General features: G+C 44.4%; 1 protein-coding gene across 4 annotated transcripts in view; it reads left to right on the forward strand.

The window, feature by feature from the left end:
• PNPLA7 (patatin like domain 7, lysophospholipase) overlaps positions 1 to 21,861 on the forward strand; it is a 132,046-nt gene that overhangs the window by 75,767 nt on the left and 34,418 nt on the right. For 3 of the 4 annotated variants that reach the window (XM_074846622.1, XM_074846624.1, XM_074846623.1), the window contains 3 exons: positions 1,700 to 1,882; positions 2,461 to 2,579; positions 19,420 to 19,576. In XM_074846622.1, the coding sequence (XP_074702723.1) occupies positions 1,700 to 1,882; positions 2,461 to 2,579; positions 19,420 to 19,576 (459 nt within the window). Of the gene's footprint in view, positions 1 to 1,699; positions 1,883 to 2,460; positions 2,580 to 19,419; positions 19,577 to 19,975; positions 20,012 to 21,861 lie in introns of all 4 variants that reach the window. The other variant, XR_012625885.1, reaches the window with a different exon arrangement.

Genomic DNA, 21,861 nt, shown 5'->3' on the forward strand with positions numbered 1-21,861 from the left:
AGAATCCCAGAACCATCTCGGTTGGAAAAGCCCTTGAAGCTCCTCCAGTCCAACCATGAACCTCACCCTGACCGTTCCCAACTCCACCAGATCCCTCAGCGCTGGGTCAACCCGACTCTTCAACCCCTCCAGGGATGGGGACTCCCCCCCCTGCCCTGGGCAGCCCATTCCAACGCCCAACAACCCCTTCTGCAAAGAAATCCTTCCTAAGAGCCAGTCTGACCCTGCCCTGGCGCAGCTTGAGGCCATTCCCTCTTGTCCTGGCGCTGGTTCCTTGGCTCAAGAGACTCCTCCCCCCTCTCTGCACCCTCCTTTCAGGGAGTTGCAGAGGGCCATGAGGTCTCCCCTCAGCCTCCTCTTCTCCAGACTAAACCCCCCCAGTTCCCTCAGCCGCTCCCCATCAGACCTGTGCTCCAGACCCTGCACCAGCTCCGTTGCCCTTCTCTGGACACGCTCGAGTCATTCAATGGCCTTTTTGGAGTGAGGGGCCCAAAACTGAACCCACTCATCGAGGGGCGGCCTCACTAGTGCCGAGTCCAGGGGTGAGATCCCTTCCCTGTCCCTGCTGGCCACGCTGGTGCTGGTACAAGCCAGGATCAAAGAAGGCTTGTTTCATACTCATGAATTTTCCTGGGTTTAATACCCAGTGAAGCATAAATAATGAAATATTCCTGAGAAATATGCATTATAAATAGAAAAAGAATTGAATGAGGATCCTCTGAAATGGCAAGTTTTCTGTAGAAGTATTTCCAGCTAAGTTCTTTTCCTCTAAAGAGCATTTTGGCCAATGGTGAATCAAAAGTCATATTGCTTTGAAGCTTTGCATTTCTGTCCAGAATTTCTTTGCAGGATCTCCAGATAGAGAGAAATTCTTTTCTGCCTGGATGGAATTAATGGTGTGTGCCTAGCAAAAAGTAGATATAAATTGTGTTGTATGAATAATTTAATATATTTTATTACAGATTGTAAGCTGTATTTTTTTCCCCCTACTATCCATTTTTATTTTAGATATTTTATTACAAAAGTTGTTTGACCAGGCACATAAATTCTGCAAGAAATTTAAAAATGAAGTCGCAAGTGGGTTTTTTAGGTTTGTGAAGTGCTGAGTCTGACCTCCAAAGAGCCTGGGACTGGCACCATCTGCAGTGTTCTTGTATGTCACTGTGTTGGTTCTTCATGACTGTATGTGGGAGGCAGGAAGCGCAGTGAAAGCAAGTCGCCATCGGTTGCCTAAAACAACAGAAAAATAAAAGTAAGGAATGCAAAAAGGAGAAAATGAAAGAACAAAACATGCTGAACATTTGTGGGCTTAAGTATGACTTGGGAAGCAATCTCACTTTGCACGAACAGCGTGCGTCTGTGCTGTGCAGTTAATGGCCTGTATCTTAGGTAAAAAGCATTCATTTTTAAGCATTCAGGTTTGAATCCTTGTCTGATTTTAGAATTCTGTGTGCCGTGTAAGCCCACATCTAACAACGTAGTTGTCTAAATCAGTCTTGTTTGAGGGTTCTTCATGTGCGTAGTTGTCTGCAGGTTCAGATGGGAGTAGGGGTCAGATGTGGGTGTGTATAATATATAATATATAATATATAATGTATCTATATATAATGTATTTCACAATACACTGTTCTGTTAAACTGATACTGGAGCAGTAAATACCTGATGCCCCCGTTCCTTTGGTGTCTGTAACGTGCTGCAGCTGGAGAGGATGCTGGAGAACACTGCGGTCCGAGCCCAGAAGCAACTTGTCCTGCTCCATAAGGAGGATGGGCCTCTCCCTTCCCGGACTGTGGAATGGCTCAACATGCGGAGCTGGTGTTCTGCTCATCTTCATCTCCACTGTCCACGCAGAGTTTTTTCCAAAAGAAGTCTGCCCAAGCTGGTAAGTGATTCCTGCTTTGGTGGCTGGTCACGTAGCTGTAATCCATGTATCAAAGGTAATCTGAGATAATGATACTACAGGTTATTCTGATGTGCACCTTGCTGTTACACAGATAGTGTTCTCTTTAAATCTGTTTGGCCTCAATTTACGAGAGGAAACGTAGGGATAAGGGGCTCATGTCTTCTTCATGGATGCATGCTTGGCTTTTTGACACACTCAGCCAGTAAACGCTATCTGAAGGCCACATTGACAGGTGTGTACGTGCGGTAGAGCCCTTTTCACTGGGGGGATCCCCAGTGCTAAAGGTAAAGCAGAGGCAGACTTGGGATGCTTCACAGTAACTTCAAATCCTTCTCAAGAAAGAGAAATAGCTCCAAAGTAAGTACTGTACAATGATGAAATTCTCCCAGCTGCTACAAAAATGAGAGACGTGTATGATCACTAGAACTGTTGGGATAGTTCATTAACCCTCTTCTCATTTCAAGGACAGTTACCCACTTTTTAACAGCATGTGGCTGGCTGGTAGCGTAGCCTCTACCCTGCCTGTAGAATGACCATCTCCTGCCTCTCTGCTGCAGATAGAGATGTATGAACGCGTGTTCCAGAAACCACCAGACCGTCACTCTGACTTTTCTCGCCTGGCTCGTGTTCTGACTGGAAACGCCATCGCGCTGGTGCTTGGGGGCGGAGGAGCGAGGTAGGTGGCTTGTGCTGGGCACGCTGGTGCATTGCTGCCACTGTCACTGGGCTGTGACAGATTCTTCAGGGTAACAGGCATCCTGTAAAATCAGCACTGTTCTGTAAGCAGCATTTGGAGGAGTCGCTGAGGACTTGTTTTTGTTACACAAACTTAACCTGCTGTGTGGACTTGTGCTTGGATTTCTGCAGAAGGAACGTGAGTGCTTGTGACCTCTTGAGACCTCTCATATGTTGGGCTTAATACCAGGAGATGACCAGGGCACCAAATGTGATGCTGCTTTCTTTTGTTGGCCTACACTATGGATTTTTTTTCCCCTATGGATTCTTATATTAGAAAATGGCTCACAATATTTCAAAGGCCCCAAAGCCCTTCAGGGTTTGAGCAGCAAGGGGAATTAGTGTCCTCTAATGGGAGAATGTTCTCTTCTTCACAATCACTGAAAACCCCAGGTACCTGTACACTTCTGACAGCCTTACTTTACAGAAAGATTGTATTTTTGCAGACACAAGGGCAAGGTGTGTGCTGAACACTCCATTAGAATTCCATCTGAATTCCTGGTGAGCTCTGGAAATAAATTATTACTGATGTTTTTCTTTAGAATGCCTTTTTACTTTGAGAGTTTTATGCTGAGACAGAATTTGGTAGCCCTTTGTCTCAAGAGAGTGCTGTCTTCGTTGTCTTCATCACCATGTTCTTGAAGCCCTTCTTTAAAACAGTGCTTTGAAATACTGCTCTCAAAAATAAGTATAATTTGCACATAGTCTGTCTATTTAATTCCATGGAAATATCACATTTTTGTCTTTGGGCCAGTGCGTGCTTTGGGGGGAGTATTTGCTGCAGTAAAGGTTAGAGCTCCTTTGTGACAGCTTGTTCTGATTAGTCACTTGATGCTGAGACAGCCAGCGCTGCGGCTCTTTCTTTGCGTGTCTGCAAAGATGCCTTTATCCTGCTTGCTTTCACAGTTTCCTCACCTAAGATGATTTCAGTATTTCATTTCTGAGATAAGCACTATCCTGTGGAGACCCAAAGTAAAGCAGAGGAGGGGAGCTTCCACTTAATCTGGGTATCACAGGAGGTTTCTAATCGACTGATGCAAAGCACTCGTGGGGTTTTTTTGTTATAAGGTATTTGGTGTCTCTGTCTCTACTGAAGCCTGTGTCATGCTAAAATATGAGGACTTTTATATTTCTTGCAGCACATTTTGCTCATTCCCTTCCTTTCTTCCTTCTGTAACCACAGCTGTAATTTTTGCCAAACTATTTTTTGTTCTACTACTTAATTTGCAAGCTATCACGTGCTGGTTTTCAAGAGCAGAGGTAAGAAAGAGCAGGATTACTGAGCCTGTGTGTTGGTCCTGTGTTGTCCTCCTCCACAAATCTGAACCACTGCACTGCTGCTGTGTTGGCTTTAGGATTTCTGGACGCACACCACCCATTCAGCAATGTGACCATATGCCATTAGCCATTAATTTGCTCATTTCTGCATCCATGCAGTATGGAGGACTTTAAGAGAATTAAATGGCAGAAGAGATAAACACGGTAAATTCTTCTTTCTCTGAACCCCTGTTTAGGTCCTGGACTACAATGATTTTTCTGGGTGTTCAGGCTGGCATGTGGATGGTGTGAGCATTGTGTTTTCAATGGAAAGGTACAGAATGCTGTTGCTGTAGTTGAATTGTCATCTAAATTGTGGTAAGGTGAAAGATTTGGATTTTGTTAATGAAGGGAGAATATAATTAAGACTCTGGGGACAGGACCAAGTTACTCTGAACTCTGTAAAAATCTGCCTGTGGAAGGTCAAAGTAAGTTCATAGGTCCCCATCTGTACTAACAAGGGAACTTCAAGAGATTATGCGCTAGGAACTTAAAATCATCCCATGATTAAAACCCATTCCATCTAAAAACACCTTGATGGGTCGCTGCACAGACTCCTGATAGTTAGTGTAGCCTTTGGATAACATACCACATGAAGTAACCTCCTACTCTGTTCCAGAAGCATGAATCATACTGGTCACAAAAACCAGACAGAGGTAATAGTTACAGGGTGCTGGCTGGTGGTTATTTCTGTTAAAGGTATTGTGTTCTGTGATTCCACTAATATCAATTATTTAGTTGTTATATTGGGGATGTTTGTCTGGCTTCCCAGTGACAGTCGGTTTGGGAGGTTTTACCAGAGCAGCTTCCTAGTAATTATCTTTGTGGTTTGTCATGACAAAAGGCTCATAGGAACTAAAGGTTTTCTTTCTCTTGTGAGTATAAAAATAAAATAAATCAAAGTGATACGGTTCTAAAATTATAGTGTTTTGCTTTTGTTAAGTGCTAACTTAATTTCAGTTAGAAGCATTGTGGAGTTTGAGGGAAGGAAAGGGGATTTGTGTTTAGAAAAATAATACCTTTGAATTGTAGTTGCAAGAACAATGACACGTCAAACCCTGCAACAAAGGCATAAACCCTCCCATAAATCGTTCTCATGACCTTTAGCCATCCCACATACAGCCCACCTTTTCTTTGGTTTTCTGTAGTTATCTTAGCAAAGTTGTTTGAGAACTAAAATTTATGGGGAATAAATAATTAATACAGAAGTATCTGGTGATCCCTAGGGCTTTGGAAAAAGAAAAGGGTCTTGCTGTTTCAGAAGGCTGACTTGAGCAAAACGGTGATGACAGGCTTTGTTGTTGGTTACAATGTCATTATCCTAGCAGTGAGTTTGGTCCAACATGCCTATTCCACATGGGCTTGATGGGAAAATACAAAGCGTTAGCCCTGTTCCCGTTTGGTTATTTTGATAAGAAGCTGTATCTGCAGTAACGCACATGATGCAAATACGTGATGTGCCTAAGGTATGCTCACTGAGAAGGAAAGGGCTATTGTTAAAAGAAGTTACTTGCCCTTTTTGGATGTACAGTGTACAAGAAGGCATAATAACCAGCTCATGTTCGTGTTGGGAATGAATGCAGGCGGGGCTGGAGACCTTTACCAGGCAGTACTCGTGGAGTCTGTCCGTGCTACATGATGCACGGGTGGACGGGGCTCGGCAGCACGCGCAGCCTTTCCCTTCTCTCCACTGCCTTTTCCTTCAGGCAGAGCATTTTAAGCCCTCCCTGAGGAGCTGCTGTTGAAGGATATTTGTAGCTATTTCATCAAGGCATCTTTTAATTTCTCCGTTTTCCATTTCGTTTTCTCCTCAAACTTAGTATTTCACCTCAGCTCTTGGTATGTCCAGTAGTTTTTTTTTCCACAGAGCTTTCTTGCTGACTAAGGATTTGCCTCAGATTCACACCTTTTCATTTTGGGCAGTTGGCCTGTTTCATCAACTCGTTCTTTCTGCCTTTTCTTCTTTATTTTCAGCTCTGGCCCTCTGAAAATGGAGGATAAAAGCAGCAGCATAGGGGGGAGCAGGTTACGCCTTCCTTGTTGTGGAGATACTTGTGTCTGATGAACCCACTTGTTGCCTCACCTGTCTGTCTGTGCTCCTGAAGCCCGTGCCATGTGCTCACACTCCATGCTTTTAGAGAAGGCCAAACGTGCAGGTCCATCTACCACCTGGTCACTTACTGGCTGCTGTGCTGAGCCTGACTTGGGTCTCTGTGCTCCTTAAAGCCTGGCTTTGTCTTCTGATTCGATGGCTGTAGTGCTTCCCCTGCTCCACCTTGTTTAAAAAGGAATTGAATTTGGGTATTGGTGACCTGAACTATCCATGTAAAACACTTGAAAGCAAGTAAATGCTATGCTGTAAGATATTATACTCCTACTATAGTGTCTTTGCACGTTGCTGTCCTCTGGGGCAGAGAGCCTTCTGGGGAGCTCCTGACTGCCTTTAGCAGACAAAGGGACATGTTGCTGATATTCCATGGCCTGTAACGCAGTACCTTAATTATGCTCCCAGCAATTAAGTGGTATCAGAGCTGGCCTAAGTGCAGAGGCTGAATTTGCAGTATGCTCATGTGAGGAGTCAGAAATTATTAATAAAGATACTACTATGTTTTAGAGTTTGTTTTGGTTTTCTGTCTGGTTTGTGTTTTCTAACTTGGAAAGAAGCCTTAAAATGTACAAAACCCTTGTGGTCTCATCCTGGGTGAGGGCAGGCTGTTTCTTAATTCTGTTCTCATGATAATTGAGAACAGGAGGTGTTTTGTGGTTACCCTGTTACTTAGTTGCTCGATGCTTCCTACTTAATTGGATTTTGCCATCTTAACTCTGAGAAAGTTTTACTTCTTTATTGTGTGATCCAGGTCTTTGGTGTTTGGCAAGAGGATCACTGCAGGCAACAGAAATTCTGCTTTCACCTCCTGTGAAATTCTCATCAGCTTTTTTCTGAGAGAAGCTATGAAGTCACTGTTTTCCTTTCCCTTGCTTAAATTGGTTAAGGAAAAGTTGACGAGTGGCCAAAATTAACGAACGTGCAAATACTCAGCAGTATAACACGGTGATGAAGCAGTGGGACTTACTGAGGCAGTGTGTTGCAAGGAGGGGTTGTTAGAAATAAAACCTCTTCTTTCTTGGGGCTGTTGTTAGCTCTACTGAAGACCAAGGTCAAACAGCAATGGAGGAGGGTCTGTTTGCAGCACTGCTGCCGTGAAGAGCAGCACTGGGAGCTGTAGCTGTGCGAGGTATCTAGTGGCTAAGATCCCTTCTGGACTGTTGCTCCACAGTCCACAAAAGCAGAGAGAAGCATGTCTGCTCCCTGAAAACAGGGAAGACTGCACAGAAAATGTCTAAGCTTAGTGAGTCTTCTAGGGCATAATAAAAGTGAAGGTTCATACATCAGGACCAAGGTTTGCACGCCATGGGGTGGAGCAGGCTGGCTGGAAGTGCTGTGGGGGAGCTGACATCTTATACCCCAGCCTACAACGTGTGATGAAACATCTGAGAAATAAAAAGCTGACATTTGAGGTGGAAACAATGTGCCCGTGTCCCTGGGATGGTCAGTTTGCTCACAGGATGCAGACAACACACTTTCTGTGCTGTAGCCTCTTTTCCTGGGTGCAGGTGATAGCAGCGTTGTGGTTGTGAAACCCTGATCTTGGGCAGTTACAGAATCTCCTGGGGAGCCTGCATGCAGTTTTACAGTGCAGGTGCTTCAGATTCAGTTCCAACAGTTCAGGAAAATTAATTCTTATTCCTCCACTACGGCAGATAACTAATGATATGAGGCTTTTTACTCCTATCCGTGGGAAGAGCGTGTGTGTGGACGTTGTCTTAAAACTACCACTGCAGAGCTGCAGTACTTGAAATGGAGATAGTGGGCTCGTAAGATCAATTACTGTACCTCAAATACAGGGTTGTAACTGAAAGCATGAGGGGAGTTGCTTCTTTAAACTATCAACCTTGACCACAAGCACCGAGACTATGTGCTGTTAAAAGAATGTGTGGGGGGAGAGGGCAGGAATTTGCTGCCTGAATTCAGAAGCCTCCTCCAGAGGCTGTACTGCAAATACTGTCATAAAGAGTGGTGTTTTTCCCTATGGGATTCTAAACATGCTCAATATAGAGATTACAGAAGGGATTAAATAAAATTCCATGGGAATTTCCTGGACTCTTTATTTCCTCACAGAACTTGGAACATGGTAAATGATTTTCAGCTCCTTTGCTGGGTTCAAAATTTTACATAGACTGAGTCTAATGAGGGACACTCCAAGGTGTGAGCGATAGGGATCTGTGGAGCCCAAATGTGCTGGTATTACCAGTTCCTTGTGCTGGAGAATAAGAGTAATGCTCATCTTGAGCACTTGCTTAATAATGTCTTCTCCACGCTTCCATTCCTATCTAGATTGTATATAATTTATCTACCCTTTTTCTACCTGGCCATGTCTCTGTTAGTCTGTAAGTCTCTGTTTTCCCTTCCTGACATATCCCAGCCCTAAGGTTACCCAGTTTCTTCACACCCTTTTCATTCCACTGTCATTCCTGCTTGTTGTCTTTATATCTGCCCTTTAGCTCCTTTCTCAGACTTTGCTTTCAAGTCCTCTCTCAAAGGGCCTATTGCAAAAAACGTAGTTCGCCAACTGCTTCTACCACACTGGGGGGTGTCCTTATTTGTCAATTTAACAGAAATGCGTGTGGATTTGAAATAATCCTCAGACGTTGCAGTGAGCTTCAGGACTGCACTGTATTTTGCAAATAGATTATTGATAGCAATGCTTAAGGTTGCTCTCAGTGGTTTATGATGGGTTAAAGTATATTCTTCATTTGTTATCTCTGCTTAAAATTTGCAATAAGCACCTTGAAAAATGTGTAAAAATTAGAATCAGATTCTTTGAAGCATTCAAAAACCATAGTCTGATAAAAAACACTTGTTCTGAAGTAAATTATGAAACAAAATTCTTGCTAAAACCATTGTTCTTCATTGTGACCTTGGCTAGGATAGCTCTAAAAGAGCAACACCAGCTTCTCCGAGGTGCTTGTGGTGGTGTGAGATACTGCAGCTATTGAGGGTTAAATCACTGAAGTGAGGAATGGGCAGTCAGGATTTCATGTTGCTGGTGTTCAGCTCCTGACGTCACATGGGCTTGAGCAAATGACTTAAACTCTTATAACTTGTGTTCTCCTTTTGTAAAACAAGGTGTTTGCCATCTCAGCTTTGGCATCTGTGCAGGTCACCCTTTATAAATTCCTCTGAAGCACTTACATGGGAGAGAAGTATAGACCATTACCACTAGGGAGTGTTTGGGGTTTTAGGAGGGTATTGTTATCTCTAAATGTATATGGATTTATGCTCTCATGTCATGGGTTGGTTGTGTCTGGGGAATCTGCTTGAAACCTGACATCCAGCCCAATTATTATGATAAAGTTAACTCTTCATTCCAGTGTGCAGTGGCTGAGGAATAACCAAGCTGCTGGTAACCCTGTGTGTGCTGTCTGGGTACAGTGCTCAGTACATAATCAACATTTTTGCAGGGACTGCTGAGAGTTGAGAGTATCCTTGTCTGTTCGAGGCAGCAAAGAGCCCACACAAGCAAACACAGTAGTCCCTAGCCAGTTCTGGGCAGTGCCAGCCCTGGTGTCTTCTCCCACAGTGCAGAGATGCTGTAGGAGAGGGGCTCTGGAAGCCAACAGGTTCCTGAGTAGCTGCTTCTGAAACAGAGTCTGTAGGATGTCCAGGTCCTAATCAGCTGGGGAGTGTGCTTGTGCTTTCCTGGTGTCATGGAAAGGTTAACGGCTGGATGTGCTGATGTGTGATCTGGTAGAGCTAACGGGGGTCCAGCACTGTCCTCGGACAGGTAAGCAGCCTTGGTGGTGTGGAGAGCAGCGCTCAGCGGTGCTGGGCTCTGCCTGGGTTTGGCCAGGATCCCCATCTCCAGCTTGGTGTCTGGCAGTGCTGTACGGAGCCCCTCTGGCACAGATTGGGTCCTTCTGCACTCAGTTCTCACCACTGCCTAATTTCTACCTATGCAAGATAAGAGTGAGGATTTTTTGCAATTCCTGCTTTTTCTTTTTCTCTCCTCCTGCTACAGGCAGCATCATAAAATTTGTGTTTCATTTCTGATTGCTTGCTCGAGGTACTGAAATGGCATGTAAGGAATCTGCTTTCCTTTTCTATGGCATGACAGGTCTTGAAGAATATGCACTGCTAAAAAGATCCCATTCCTCATCCTGATGTTGCTGTAAAGAGTGTCAGGAAATGGAACTGAAATATGAAAGAAACTTAAAAAATGCTTCTTCCCTTCTTTTAAGTGAAAGAGTGAAGCTTACTGTCCAGCATCTGCAGTCTGTCAGTGGCTAATAACAGCTGAGGAAGCAAGATTTCTGTAGTATGGAAATATCAAAATGCTACAAAAGAGGCTGAATCTGTTTTGTGTCATGGAAAAAAAAAAACCCTGAATACTTGAAATATCCTTCCTCCCGTTCCCTTTCTTCAAAGTAATCCCTTTGTACAGCAGGCCAAATCTGTCTTTTGACATTTGGAAGGGCAGAAAGTTAGGAGCCCTGAGGTTAATCCTCGTGACCTTTGCATCAGTCAGCCTGCAGTCTTCACCCTCCTTCACGTACGGTTAGCTGGCTGCTGTGGGAGGTGCATATCAGAGGAAGGGAAGCTATTTGATGACCTGTAACGTGCTTTTGTGTGTATAGGTAGATATCTGTATCTCAGTACACAGTGGAGTTGTAATTTTTCTTTATTATATCCCTTTTTGAAGTTCAGATTCACGTATGGGGGCTTCAGAGCTTGTAATTATTCATAGAGGTGTTTGGAGAAGTCACCTGTGCCCTGCATGTTTGTGTTCTTGTCATGAGTAGAGCATCCATTGCCAAGTGTAGATAAATCAGACCGAACTCTGAATTCCAGTGACAGCCACGCAGTCAGGCTCCTGGATTCCCTATGTCTTTCAAAAAGCAGATTGGATTTCAGGGCAATATCCAGGAACTAAAATAACGGAGAAGAGTCTAAACTCTCTGTCCTTAAAGATTAAATTGCACCTTTGACTTGGTGTTTTACTTTTGGTGCTGTTTTGTAGAGGCTGAAGGTGAAAGAAAAGCAATGTGTGCTCTTCCTTGGAAAAGGTGATGATAACTTATGTTTGGATACTGAATTTGAGTCTTCTCCAGATCAGCCCTAGAGTACATTATTTGAACAAACAAAACCCAACTCCTAAAAATAAGATGGTGAGTTCTGAGTATTTGCCTTTGTGGAGAAAACCTCATGAGACGTGGCTGTGAACTCGTACTGAAGGTTTCAGACTTTCTGTTTGCAAATGGATGGTAATAGACTGCAGCGTAATTGCTCCTAAGAGGCTTTGCTTTGATTTCTTCAGGGATGGACCATCTTGTGTATTGCCCGAGAGCTCAGCCATATTAATCGTGTTTATGCATCCGTTCAAAATTCTGCCTCAAAGTGCAGTTGTCTTAAACGCAGACAGAGCCATGTGACTGTTATCAGATCTGAATGCTAATTGCTTGGTGAGTTGTGTAATAGTTAGGTCATCACATGCACATAAAAGCCGTTTTCATATGGCTTGGCACCCACGTAATGCTTAATGATCTGATCTTTCCTTTTCCCATCTGTAGCACCTATGTAATTGCTCATTTGCTCCCATTTGCCATGGAGGTTGAAGATTTTAATGGCTTCTATTAAATCCTCCAAGCAGTGGGAGCTTGGGAGCCATCTACTTCAAAGTTATGACTTAAAAAAAATAAAAATTAATTGCAGGTGGTTTATTTGGACTGTCCTGTCTTGATCTCCAGTCTTCAACCCACTGAACTCATTTATTCACAGCAGTACTTTGATATACAGATGAAATTAAACAAGGAGGTGGTGGAGTTGTGGTTTAACTCTTGTTACTAGTTTTTCACCTCTCTTTATCAGCTGAAAAAGCATGTGCTGTGTTAGAGCTGCAAGTTTGAGGGAACGCTTTCCATGTACCAGTCGTAATGCTCTGTTGGCAAGTTCACGTGCTTTCAGGAAGATGGTAGAGCTCTTGCATTGCTGTGATTTTTAGGAAACTCTGTCTAACCTTATTTGGTCAATGAGCTTTCGTGTTAAGAAAGAGGAGATTAGAGAAGTGGTAAGTGAAGTCACAGTAAAATTCTTTAAAGTGCTGTGCTTTTGTCTTATTTCTGCAGCTTCCAGACATGCTCAAAATGGGTTCTTCCAAGACTTCACAAATAAGTCTCAAAAGGGTGGGGGAAGGGGGATGTATTTTTTTTTTTTCCAAATAAATTATCTTTCTTTGCAGATAGCTTGAATTTTTTCTTGGCTCAAGTAAGAGACAGGATTTTGTTTGGCATCCCCAAGCAGAGAGTAATGGGGGGGTGCAGTTTACCATTCAGCCTCTCTTTCCTCCTTCCTCCTCCTGGCAGGTGGGATCAGAAGAGAAGAACCCCTGGTGCATTTTCTGATTTACCTCTGGCTTCATTTTGTGGTTTTTTTTTCCTCCCCTCCAATGGCTTATTCCTGTATCCCTTCACCCCCCCAGGACTAGGTAGACCTGACAGCCCTCCTGGAAGGGCTGAAGAATTTTTGCTCATTTACTTCTGTGTCAGGCACAAATCCCTCTGTTTAAAGCTTACTCTAAAGGTAGTATATAAAGCAGAAACAAGGTCAGTGCTAAAAGGACATTGTATTTGGATTTTCTTGCAGGAAGGTAGTTCACTGGGGTTGTAATAAATAGGAGTTGCTTTTTGTGCCGAACGTGCCTGCACAGCACTGAGTGCACAGGGTTAATGTGCAGTCTCTATAGCTTGGCAAGGCTAAAGGGAAAATGGTTCCTTGGTTCTGACTTAACAAAATAGTAGGAATCTGAGGGCAAAGCTAAGTGGGAGCATGAAACGAGGCTGTTGCTAATGGAGGGGAAGAAAGGAAGAATTCAGGTCTCTGGATCGATACGTGTGTATCTGGGGATAATTTTAAAAATGGGCAGTGGAAGGGAGAAAGCTTTCTTCAGGGCAGGTGCTGGGAAAGATCCTGTTGGTAGTTGGATGTTAGGCTGAGAACCCAGTAACGTGGGTTTATTTCCCTTATTTCACTTAGAAATGGGGCTCAATTAATGTTGTCCAGATCAGAAACTTCCTTGTAAGTGCACAAGTAGTACAGCAGGAGCAGAAATATAGTGGTCTGTTTTCTGTTATCCTTTTGAGCTGACAGATAATCACTGTAATTATTCTGGCAAATTTATAATACTGGGAAGTTTTATGGTCAGGAAAGCTGGGAAATAATGTTATTGGAAAGATACAAGTACAATTAGATTTCAAAGCGATGTTTGAACTTATTGTTGCAGCTGCAAAAGATTGAAGGTACCAAAGGAGATAATACTGCTGCAACTTGTAGAAGGCTTGCTTGATTTCTAAGTCAGTGACCGTGCCACTCAACATCAGGATCAGCAACAAAACACATACCAAAAAATGCTGGTTCTTACATAAAGAAGAAACGTCGCTTTATCTCACGTTTCCAGGTACCTCTCTGTGTAGCCCTTCATTTAAATAACATCATTTCCCCCCTGCCCCAATACAATGAGCACCTCCAGAATAACTCTGAGAACCACTAGCACAAAAGATGTTATTCAGAAAACAGTTCTGTCGCAGATGCAGCTGTATCCATTAGTCTGAGACCCACAGACTCAGTAACCAGCCTCAGTTTCAGGATCCTGGTCCTGGGGGTGTTGATTGCCAGACAGCTGAACAGGAGCCAGCAGTGTGCCCAAGTGGCCAAGGTGACCAATGGCATCCTGGCTTGTATCAGCACTAGCGTGGCCAGCAGGGACAGGGAAGGGATCTCACCCCTGGACTCGGCACTGTTGAGGCCGCCCCTCAATGAGTGGGTTCAATTTTGGGCCCCTCACTCCAAAAAGGCCATTGAATGACTCGAGCGTGTCCAGAGAAGGGCAACGGAGCTGGTGCAGGGTCTGGAGCACAGGTCTGATGGGGAGCGGCTGAGGGAACTGGGGGGGTTTAGTCTGGAGAAGAGGAGGCTGAGGGGAGACCTCCTGGCCCTCTGCAACTCCCTGAAAGGGGGGTGCAGAGAGGGGGGTTGAGTCTCTTGAACCAAGGAACAAGCGCCAGGACAAGAGGGAATGGCCTCAAGCTGCGCCAGGGCAGGGTCAGACTGGCTCTTAGGAAGGATTTCTTTGCAGAAGGGGTTGTTGGGTGTTGGAATGGGCTGCCCAGGGCAGGGGGGGAGTCCCCATCCCTGGAGGGGTTGAAGAGTCGGGTTGACCCAGCGCTGAGGGATCTGGTGGAGTTGGGAACGGTCAGGGTGAGGTTCATGGTTGGACTGGAGGAGCTTCGAGGTCCTTTCCAACCTGGATGATTCTGGGATTCTGTGAGGCGCAGGTGAGCCCACATGCCATACCAGGCAGAGTTTTGGGACGTGCTGTCCATTCCTGTGGGCTGGAAGCTCAGGCACCTTCAGTTTATTTCTTGTGCTTTCAAAGCAGCGTTGGGGTAATGGTTGCCCAATGCTCTGCTTTTGCACATCTCTAAAATGAATATAGTAAATACTTATTCATCTGCCCTTACCCCGTAAACTTGGGTGACCTAACAACTGCTCGTATCGAGCTTTGAACCAAAGCTGTTATGGGAAGGGAAAGCTGTTTTTAATTGTACAACTTTGCTTTTTCAGGAGTTTTAAGGTTATGAGGATGCCTTAATTCAGGTTTGTTAGGCTCTAGTGGAGCTTGGTAAAGTCCCCTTGGCAATTTCTCAGTTTTTCTACCTACTTTGCCAGTTAACTACACCAGGAAGGTGGTGCAGCAAGCCGTGTGTCCCTCTCCAGGAAGGTTAGAGACACAACAGAGCTCTGCAGCAGCCATGACCTTAATCCTGTTTTTAACCAAAGGAAATAGCATCTCTTCAGTGCATTCAGAGACGTCTCCTTCATCCTGATGAGTCAATTAGGAGAAGAGAGGGGGTGCTGGGGAGGCTGAATGCCTGAGCTGTATTTTCTCTTCCTTTCTGAAACTGAAGTGGACTTTGGAGGTGTGCAGCGTGATCAAGCTGCAGCCTTGCCTTGCTGCTCCGTTAGTCACAGTCTGAAAAATGAGTATATCCTCTCTCTGTGCTGATGGTATTGTATTTATTCTTTCTAATTCTGACAGGCAACATCCTATTGATATGTTAAATGGGGCTTGTAGAGAAAATACTGGTGTACAGGCTCTGTTTTTGTATTAATTGTACTTTCTTCAGCCCCCTGACCTGAGCACAGAGAACAGCCTGTATTTCTGCTGCTGCTTTAATCTGAAATGTCCTGCTGCATTTGCTCGCTTCTTCCTGAGAGTCATATCTAATCTGAGCTCTGGCAGGCACGTGTGGAGCTGACACATGCACATCTCGCAGAAGAATTTTTCTTTTATCAGTTGTGCTCTGGCCTTCGTGCATTACAGTCACATGCCAGTGGCATTTCCCCGGGGGATGAAAGCAAGGGCTTGTTTCAGGAGCAGGAATTTTCCTGCAAGACCTTCTGCTGGAAGGGCTGTGCTCTCTGCTCGCTGTGCTGTGTTGTTTCAAGAAGCACGTCTTCAACCCCATAACTTCTCTCCCTGCTTCGTGGTCATTTGTGACCATTAGTAGTAAAGAAGAAATGGTGATGGGGTTTTATGTAGTACAGCACTGCTTTTGGAGGCATTTTAAGCATATTGAGCATGAGTTTGGTAAGTAGTGCAGTGAGCAGCTGATGCACAGGGCAGCCTGTGACTTGCCTTGCTCAGATCAGGTTGCGAGGCAATGGCAGGGGTGAAAACAGAGCATGGCTCTTATTTCCAGTTCCTCCTTGAACTGGTTGGTGCTGTTTCTGCTCTCTCTGCAAAGAGCACTAATTAATCAGACCTGTCCTAGGGAGTGATACACACTGTTAATATAAAGACTCTGCACTTCTTGGGCAAATCTGTGGGTTCTGGTGAAAATTTTTTTGAAAGTAAACTTCTAGGTCATTTGTGCTTGGTGCCAGGAGTCCTTGTCACTGTCGTGGGGTCAGGCGTTAATCCTGGCAGGGGAAATGCTCCATCCAGCTGCACCTCAGGCAGCTTTAAGGCAAAGGACAGCTGCATGCGCAGCTCCAGCAATGGACTGTGCATCCCCTATCTGAGATGCTCCTTCCCTGTGTCTGGAGAGGCTCTCCCCTGTCCCTCCTTTCCTCCAGAGTAAGTGGCGTTCAGCTCCGTGTCAGCCAGGTAACTGGAGATTTTCCCTGTCCCTTCCTCCACTCCACGCAAGTGCTCTGGCACAAGCAATCTTCCTTTGTACTCCTCTTGCCAGACACTTGTATTTTCACATGTTGCCCTAAAACAGGACAGGTCCCCTGTGATATTGTGCCTGGTATTACAAGAAGTGCACGATCCCTGCTTTTTTCTGCACTGGTACTCTGACTGTTAACAGGGACTTAGCTTCTGGCTTCGGTGGGTTGTTTTTTTTTTTTTCTTCCCCTCTTTAGTTGTAGCATGAGAGCTGCCCACACCGGCTCTCCGTGATGCACCAGCAAGTTGTCAGGGAGCGGGATGCGTGCTGCCTGGCACCGCGCCGGCTCCAGCACACAGCTTCCCTTGGCAGCCTGCCCGTGTTTACGTACGCCGTGAGCTGCGAAGAAGTGGCCAAGAGAGAACCAACTGCGAGGAGTTGCTGAAAAGTTTCACGTAGTAGCGTTGCTGGGGTAATGATGGCTTGAAGCTATAGGGAGGGGAAAAAGACCATTTTATACCTTTTAGGAAGCTGGGTGGTACATGGAGAAATGGGGTGGGTTCAGGCACATTTGCCTTTCTTCAAGATTTTAGTTTGCACAAATACATTTGTTCACGAATGCTTCTGTTCAGGATGCTGGAACTGGAAGAATCAGCCTTGTAGTCATGTATAAATGAAACATAACTTAGTATGGCAGTTTATAGGAGGTCCCTTTCCAAGCAAGAAAAGTACTTTCATTCCCATCTTGCAGGTCAGTGCTTTGAAATCGATGCCTCTGTTGGAGATACGTGGCTGTTACACATTTGGCTGGATATTGGCAAGGACTCTGCAGATGCACAACACAAAGGTGATGGCTTGCCAATAGAAGTAATAATAATCTTTTGTTATTTGTTCAAGGGCATCATACAGCGAAGTAAAAACAAATCCAGAGTGATCACATCAAATCCCCTGTATTTTATGGGCGCATGAATGCACGAACAAGGAGATCCAGTTTCAGAAGAGCTTAAAGGGAGAGAATCCAGTCCTGGCCAGTTTAAAATTGCCCTCCAAGCAGGAAATGCTTTCCAGTGCTTAACATGTCTTAACAAATGCACGTGATGTAGGCTTTCTCCAGAAAGCAGGCTGGGTGGTGTAAGGTCTGTTCCTCAGCGAAACATCAGTATCAGCTGGTGACTTACACGCAGGGCTAAGGCAGCAGTAAGTGCCGGGCACAAGAAGCAGATTGCAAAAATAGCTGCAATCTAAAAGCCTAAAAACAATGAGCTCCTGTGGCAGGGATAAAATTACAGTTCTTTAAACTTAGGGCATCTTATGAGAAGAAGCAATAGTAAAGCAAGGGAAGGAGAATTTGGAGAGGAAAGCTAAATGAGCCATTTTCTGCTCTTGGATTACACTAGTGCAGATCTGTCACTGAAGTCATTTACACCAGTATAACCAAGAACCTGTCTCAAAGCATTTCAGCAGCTGGAGGGGATTTATTTAGATGGAAAGAATGCGTTCAGCATAGCTTGGCCAAATGACACCTACGGCGGACTTGGCAGCTGTTAGCGAGTATTTATAGGATGTAAACAGCCAGGGGAAAGAGGACGGAAATAGAGTAAACCGTGGAGGACAGAAAAATGGGATGAAAATGGAAAAAGGAAGATTTTTGCTGCTGTATGGCTTAGACTGCAAAGCATCCGTCCAGGTGGAATGAACTAATTGACACGCTTGGTATTAACTGGACAAAGCATTTGAAACCAGAGGCCGTGATTTTGTATTGACAGGAAGGCAATCAGCCTCCGCTGCCAATTTCTCTGTTTCTGAAAAGGTTCTGTAGGACGGACAAGGATCCTTCTCCCATTAGGGGATCTCTGTTTATCAGATCAAATTGGATGTTCCACCTCTGCTTTCTCATTTCTGATAGTAGGTAGTATTGATTGCTCAGAAACAAGCATTTGCAACAATTAGCAGTTTCTGAGCTTCCTGAACACAAGGTTGCGCCTCCGATTTCTCATGTTTAGTAGCCACTGACAGCCTGGTACCTTTGATTCATCCAGTCCACATTTAAATTCATTTGTGATTTGATCCCTTCGGTATGTGGTAACAGTGGTTTCCCCAATTTGTGCTTTACATACACGTGTCTGCGTGTAAAATCTTCTCTTTACATTAAACTTTCTGCATGGTGATGTCATTGGCTGGCCCTGCATGTCTCCCGTCAGTCACAATCTTCCCCAGTTGGAGATTCAAGTCTAGTTCCTTCTCATGTGAAGTCCTTTCCCTGTGCTGGTCATCTTTTGTGCTTCTCTGTCATTTTTGGTTCTGCTATTATTTCTTTTTTAGGGAGAAGTCTGAGCTTTCTTGCAGTTTTCAAAATGCTGGTCCATCCTGGATGTATGTTCTTATGTTTTCTGTTTTATTCTGGTTTCTTTGATTTGCCTTTTGAATTTGCACTGGACACTAGGTTAATTTTCAGAGAATATCCACAGTGGTTCCAAAATCTCTCTGTGTAGGGGCATTGATACTTTTGTTTTCCTCTTGTCCCATCACACTGAGGTTTATCTGTTGTTTATCACTTGACTTCATCATTGCTCTGAGGTCCTTCTGCACTTCTTGAAATCAAGGAAGGTTGTAGATTCACTATCCTGAAGGAATTTGTATCATCCTCAAACACTGCCTTCTTATCTGCCCCTTTCCTGGGTCTCTGTGCTGAATGAAACTCCTGTCTTCTCATCAGTGTTTGTCTCTTCTTGCTCTTTGTTTTCCATCTTCAAATTCATTATGAATCCATGTGGTGACCCATCCCGTGATCCCAGGCTGGCTGAGTTTCTTTGAAGAATCACTGGAAAAGACTCTTGTGGAAAGGTTTCTGAAATCCAGCTTTGGAAGAGCCAAAGCTTGGGTGCTTTGGAAGAACCGTAGTAGATTTTTTTAATGTATCACTTCCTTAAAGCCATGTTGACTTTTCCCTCGTATATCCACTGCCTTGATCCTCGGCTGTTGTTTTTGGGTTGCTGTCTTTTGTACTGAAGTCTGCCTGGGTGGTCTGTACTTTCTAGGATCCTCGGGGAGTCTGTTTGAAGATTTCTGTATTTATGACATCTTTTTCTGGCATTGAGGCTTCTTTAGCAAGAGGTTGGCAGTTCAGCTAGTGCATACTCGGGTTCTGTTAGAAGGTGGTATTCATGTCTTTATGCTCTTTCAATGGCTATTTGTCTGATAATGTCTTCTTTTTTTTTTCCCTTTTCTTGGCACAGAGGATGCTCCCAAGTGGGAGTTATCAGAGCGCTGATTGAAGCTGGCATCCCCGTCGATATGATCGGAGGAACATCTATTGGTGCTTTTATGAGTGCCTTGTACGCCGAAGAACGCAGCTACAATCAGATGAGGATCAAAGCTAGGCAGTGGGCCATGGTAAGCATCGGAAATGTTGCACTTCTCTCCTCAGATGGAATGCAAGAGCTTAATCACAAGCCTTAGCAGGCAGCAGCGCACAAGCTGCCACCCAAGGAACGTGCAGCCATCTGCACTTCGGGGTCTGTATGAGGAAAAGGGCCCCTGCCCGGCAGCGCGGGAGTGAGTTGGGAAAGCTGCTCGCTGTCACGCCGGCAGGCGATGCGAGCGCCCGAGGAGGCAGGAGTCAAACGCTCTGCACAAATTCTAGTCACACTATAAGCATAGAGGGATGTTTAAGTGTGTTAGCCTGTGTTTATCTTTGTTTTATCTTCTCTTTTTATGTGCTGGAATCTGTTTCCTTTCCAACTCTCAACAAATGTGTTTCTCTTTTGTATAATTTTCTCTCTTTCGTTCTCACATGCTGTCATTTTTCAGTGGAACTGATTGACAGAGGTAATCCTTCTCTAAACTAAATACAAAATGTGTAATTCACGGTGTAGCCTGAGAACTCCAGAGTGGTGGTACTCTGGTTCAGGAGAAATTTTAAACTTTAAATATTTAATACAAACAAACCCATATTTTCATAGTCAAACCAGGGTTTGGGAAGATTGTTTTAAATAGTGACTTCTGTGGGTGAATTTATTTATTGATAAGATGTTGTGGAAAAATTGTACTGGCACCAGATTACACTGGTTCAAATTGACTAAAGGTGAAGATTAGCGTTGTTTCACAAGTTTGCTAGTTACAACTTTGTATTGTTCATATGGAAACCACATTTTCATGTTGGCTTTCTTATTGAAAGGGGAGCAACACAGGGAATTTTCTAAATTGATTAAGCTCTGGCTCTGCTTAGATCTTGAGTGTTAGGGAGAAATAGGAGTCTAGTTGGCACAAGCATACCGCTTACCTTTCCCAAGTGTCTTCTAACCTGCCATGGCTTTGAGACGGTTCTACTGTATCTTGGTAAGACACCACTTACTGTGCAAGCACGTCAGTCTGGGACGTGAAAATACATATTGAGGCTCCAGCATGTTTGTGCTGTCCTGGTGGGCAGAGGACCGTGGGACTCTGTTTTACCTCCTGTCACTGTTTGCTAGAAGAATGTGGATTTTGTGCTTTTTATTTAAGAACTGCCTGTGCCTGGCTGGGCTGGGAAGCACCCGAAACAGAAACTGTTTATGATACAGAGCAGTTTGCTGGAACGGTGGCGGTGGAGGAGGCTTGAGATTAAGGACATAAAACCAGCTGTACTGAGTCATGTCAAACATCCACCTTGCAGTCTTTATCTCCCACGTTGGTCACTACCAAATGCTTACAGGACAGCATCTGAGCAGGGCGAGCATGTCGTGATACCTCCCTGCAATGTTTTCCTAGCCTCCAGCAATCGTGGCTCACTGCTCCCTCTCCCTTGCTCTTGGTCAGGCTGGAGTGATGGAATTTTCCTCAGTGCATTTGTCCAGAGGATTATCTCCTCTTGTTTGTTAACTGGTCAGATCTTTTCTGCGCAGGGAGTGATGCAGAGCTGGAAATGCTGTTTTCTGGGCTTCCTGGGGCTGTGCTCCCATTGAAGCCGGCTTCATTTCCAGCATTATAGCTCTTGAGCTTGCCAGCCTAATCTGGAATCATGCTGGCTTTTTACTAGGAATAGTTAAAGATGAAATGAAGAAATTTAATCTATTGATAAACTTTTGAACACAAATTGCAAAGCTCAGAGAATGTTTCACAAAGGAAAAGGCAGGTTTTGGCCCAGCCTTAGGCTGTTTCAGGTATTGGTACCTTGAAATCTGTAAATAAGTAGCTGAGGGAGAGGTTAATGACCTCTGTTAGAGCAAACATTTCATCTTATTAATGAAGAATGGATTTTCTTGAAGTTTTTCATGAATGTTCTGACAAGCTTGCCAGGTCTACATCCAAACCAGAAATTGTTCAAGGGTTGAGAAGGAAAAAAGAAAAGACCGCTCTGTTTGAAGCCCTTTTCACTGTTAACAACACAGTCCAGCAAAATGGTTGCATTGTAAATTGAAGAAAGCCATGAAAACCCTCTCTCCAAGATCAGATCACAGCTAATCTACAAAGTAGCTTGAGGGACTATAAATCTTTTTAACAGTGGCTATTCTGAGTTGTTTTCTCCTGTACTGTGTTGCAGCAATTGTAGACTGAGCAAGGCCAGTGGCTCTTTTCACTGAGCACTAGCTCTGTGTAGCTCTGCAGGGAGATTTGCTGGGGATTCATAGAAGATCCACCCGAAGGGACCGAGTGTGAGTGAGGTGACAAACCCGGTAGTTAAGCCCCAAATTCCCAGT

The sequence above is a fragment of the Strix aluco genome, chromosome 20 (genome assembly GCF_031877795.1).
Source record: "Strix aluco isolate bStrAlu1 chromosome 20, bStrAlu1.hap1, whole genome shotgun sequence".
Classification (NCBI taxonomy): Eukaryota; Metazoa; Chordata; class Aves; order Strigiformes; family Strigidae; genus Strix; species Strix aluco.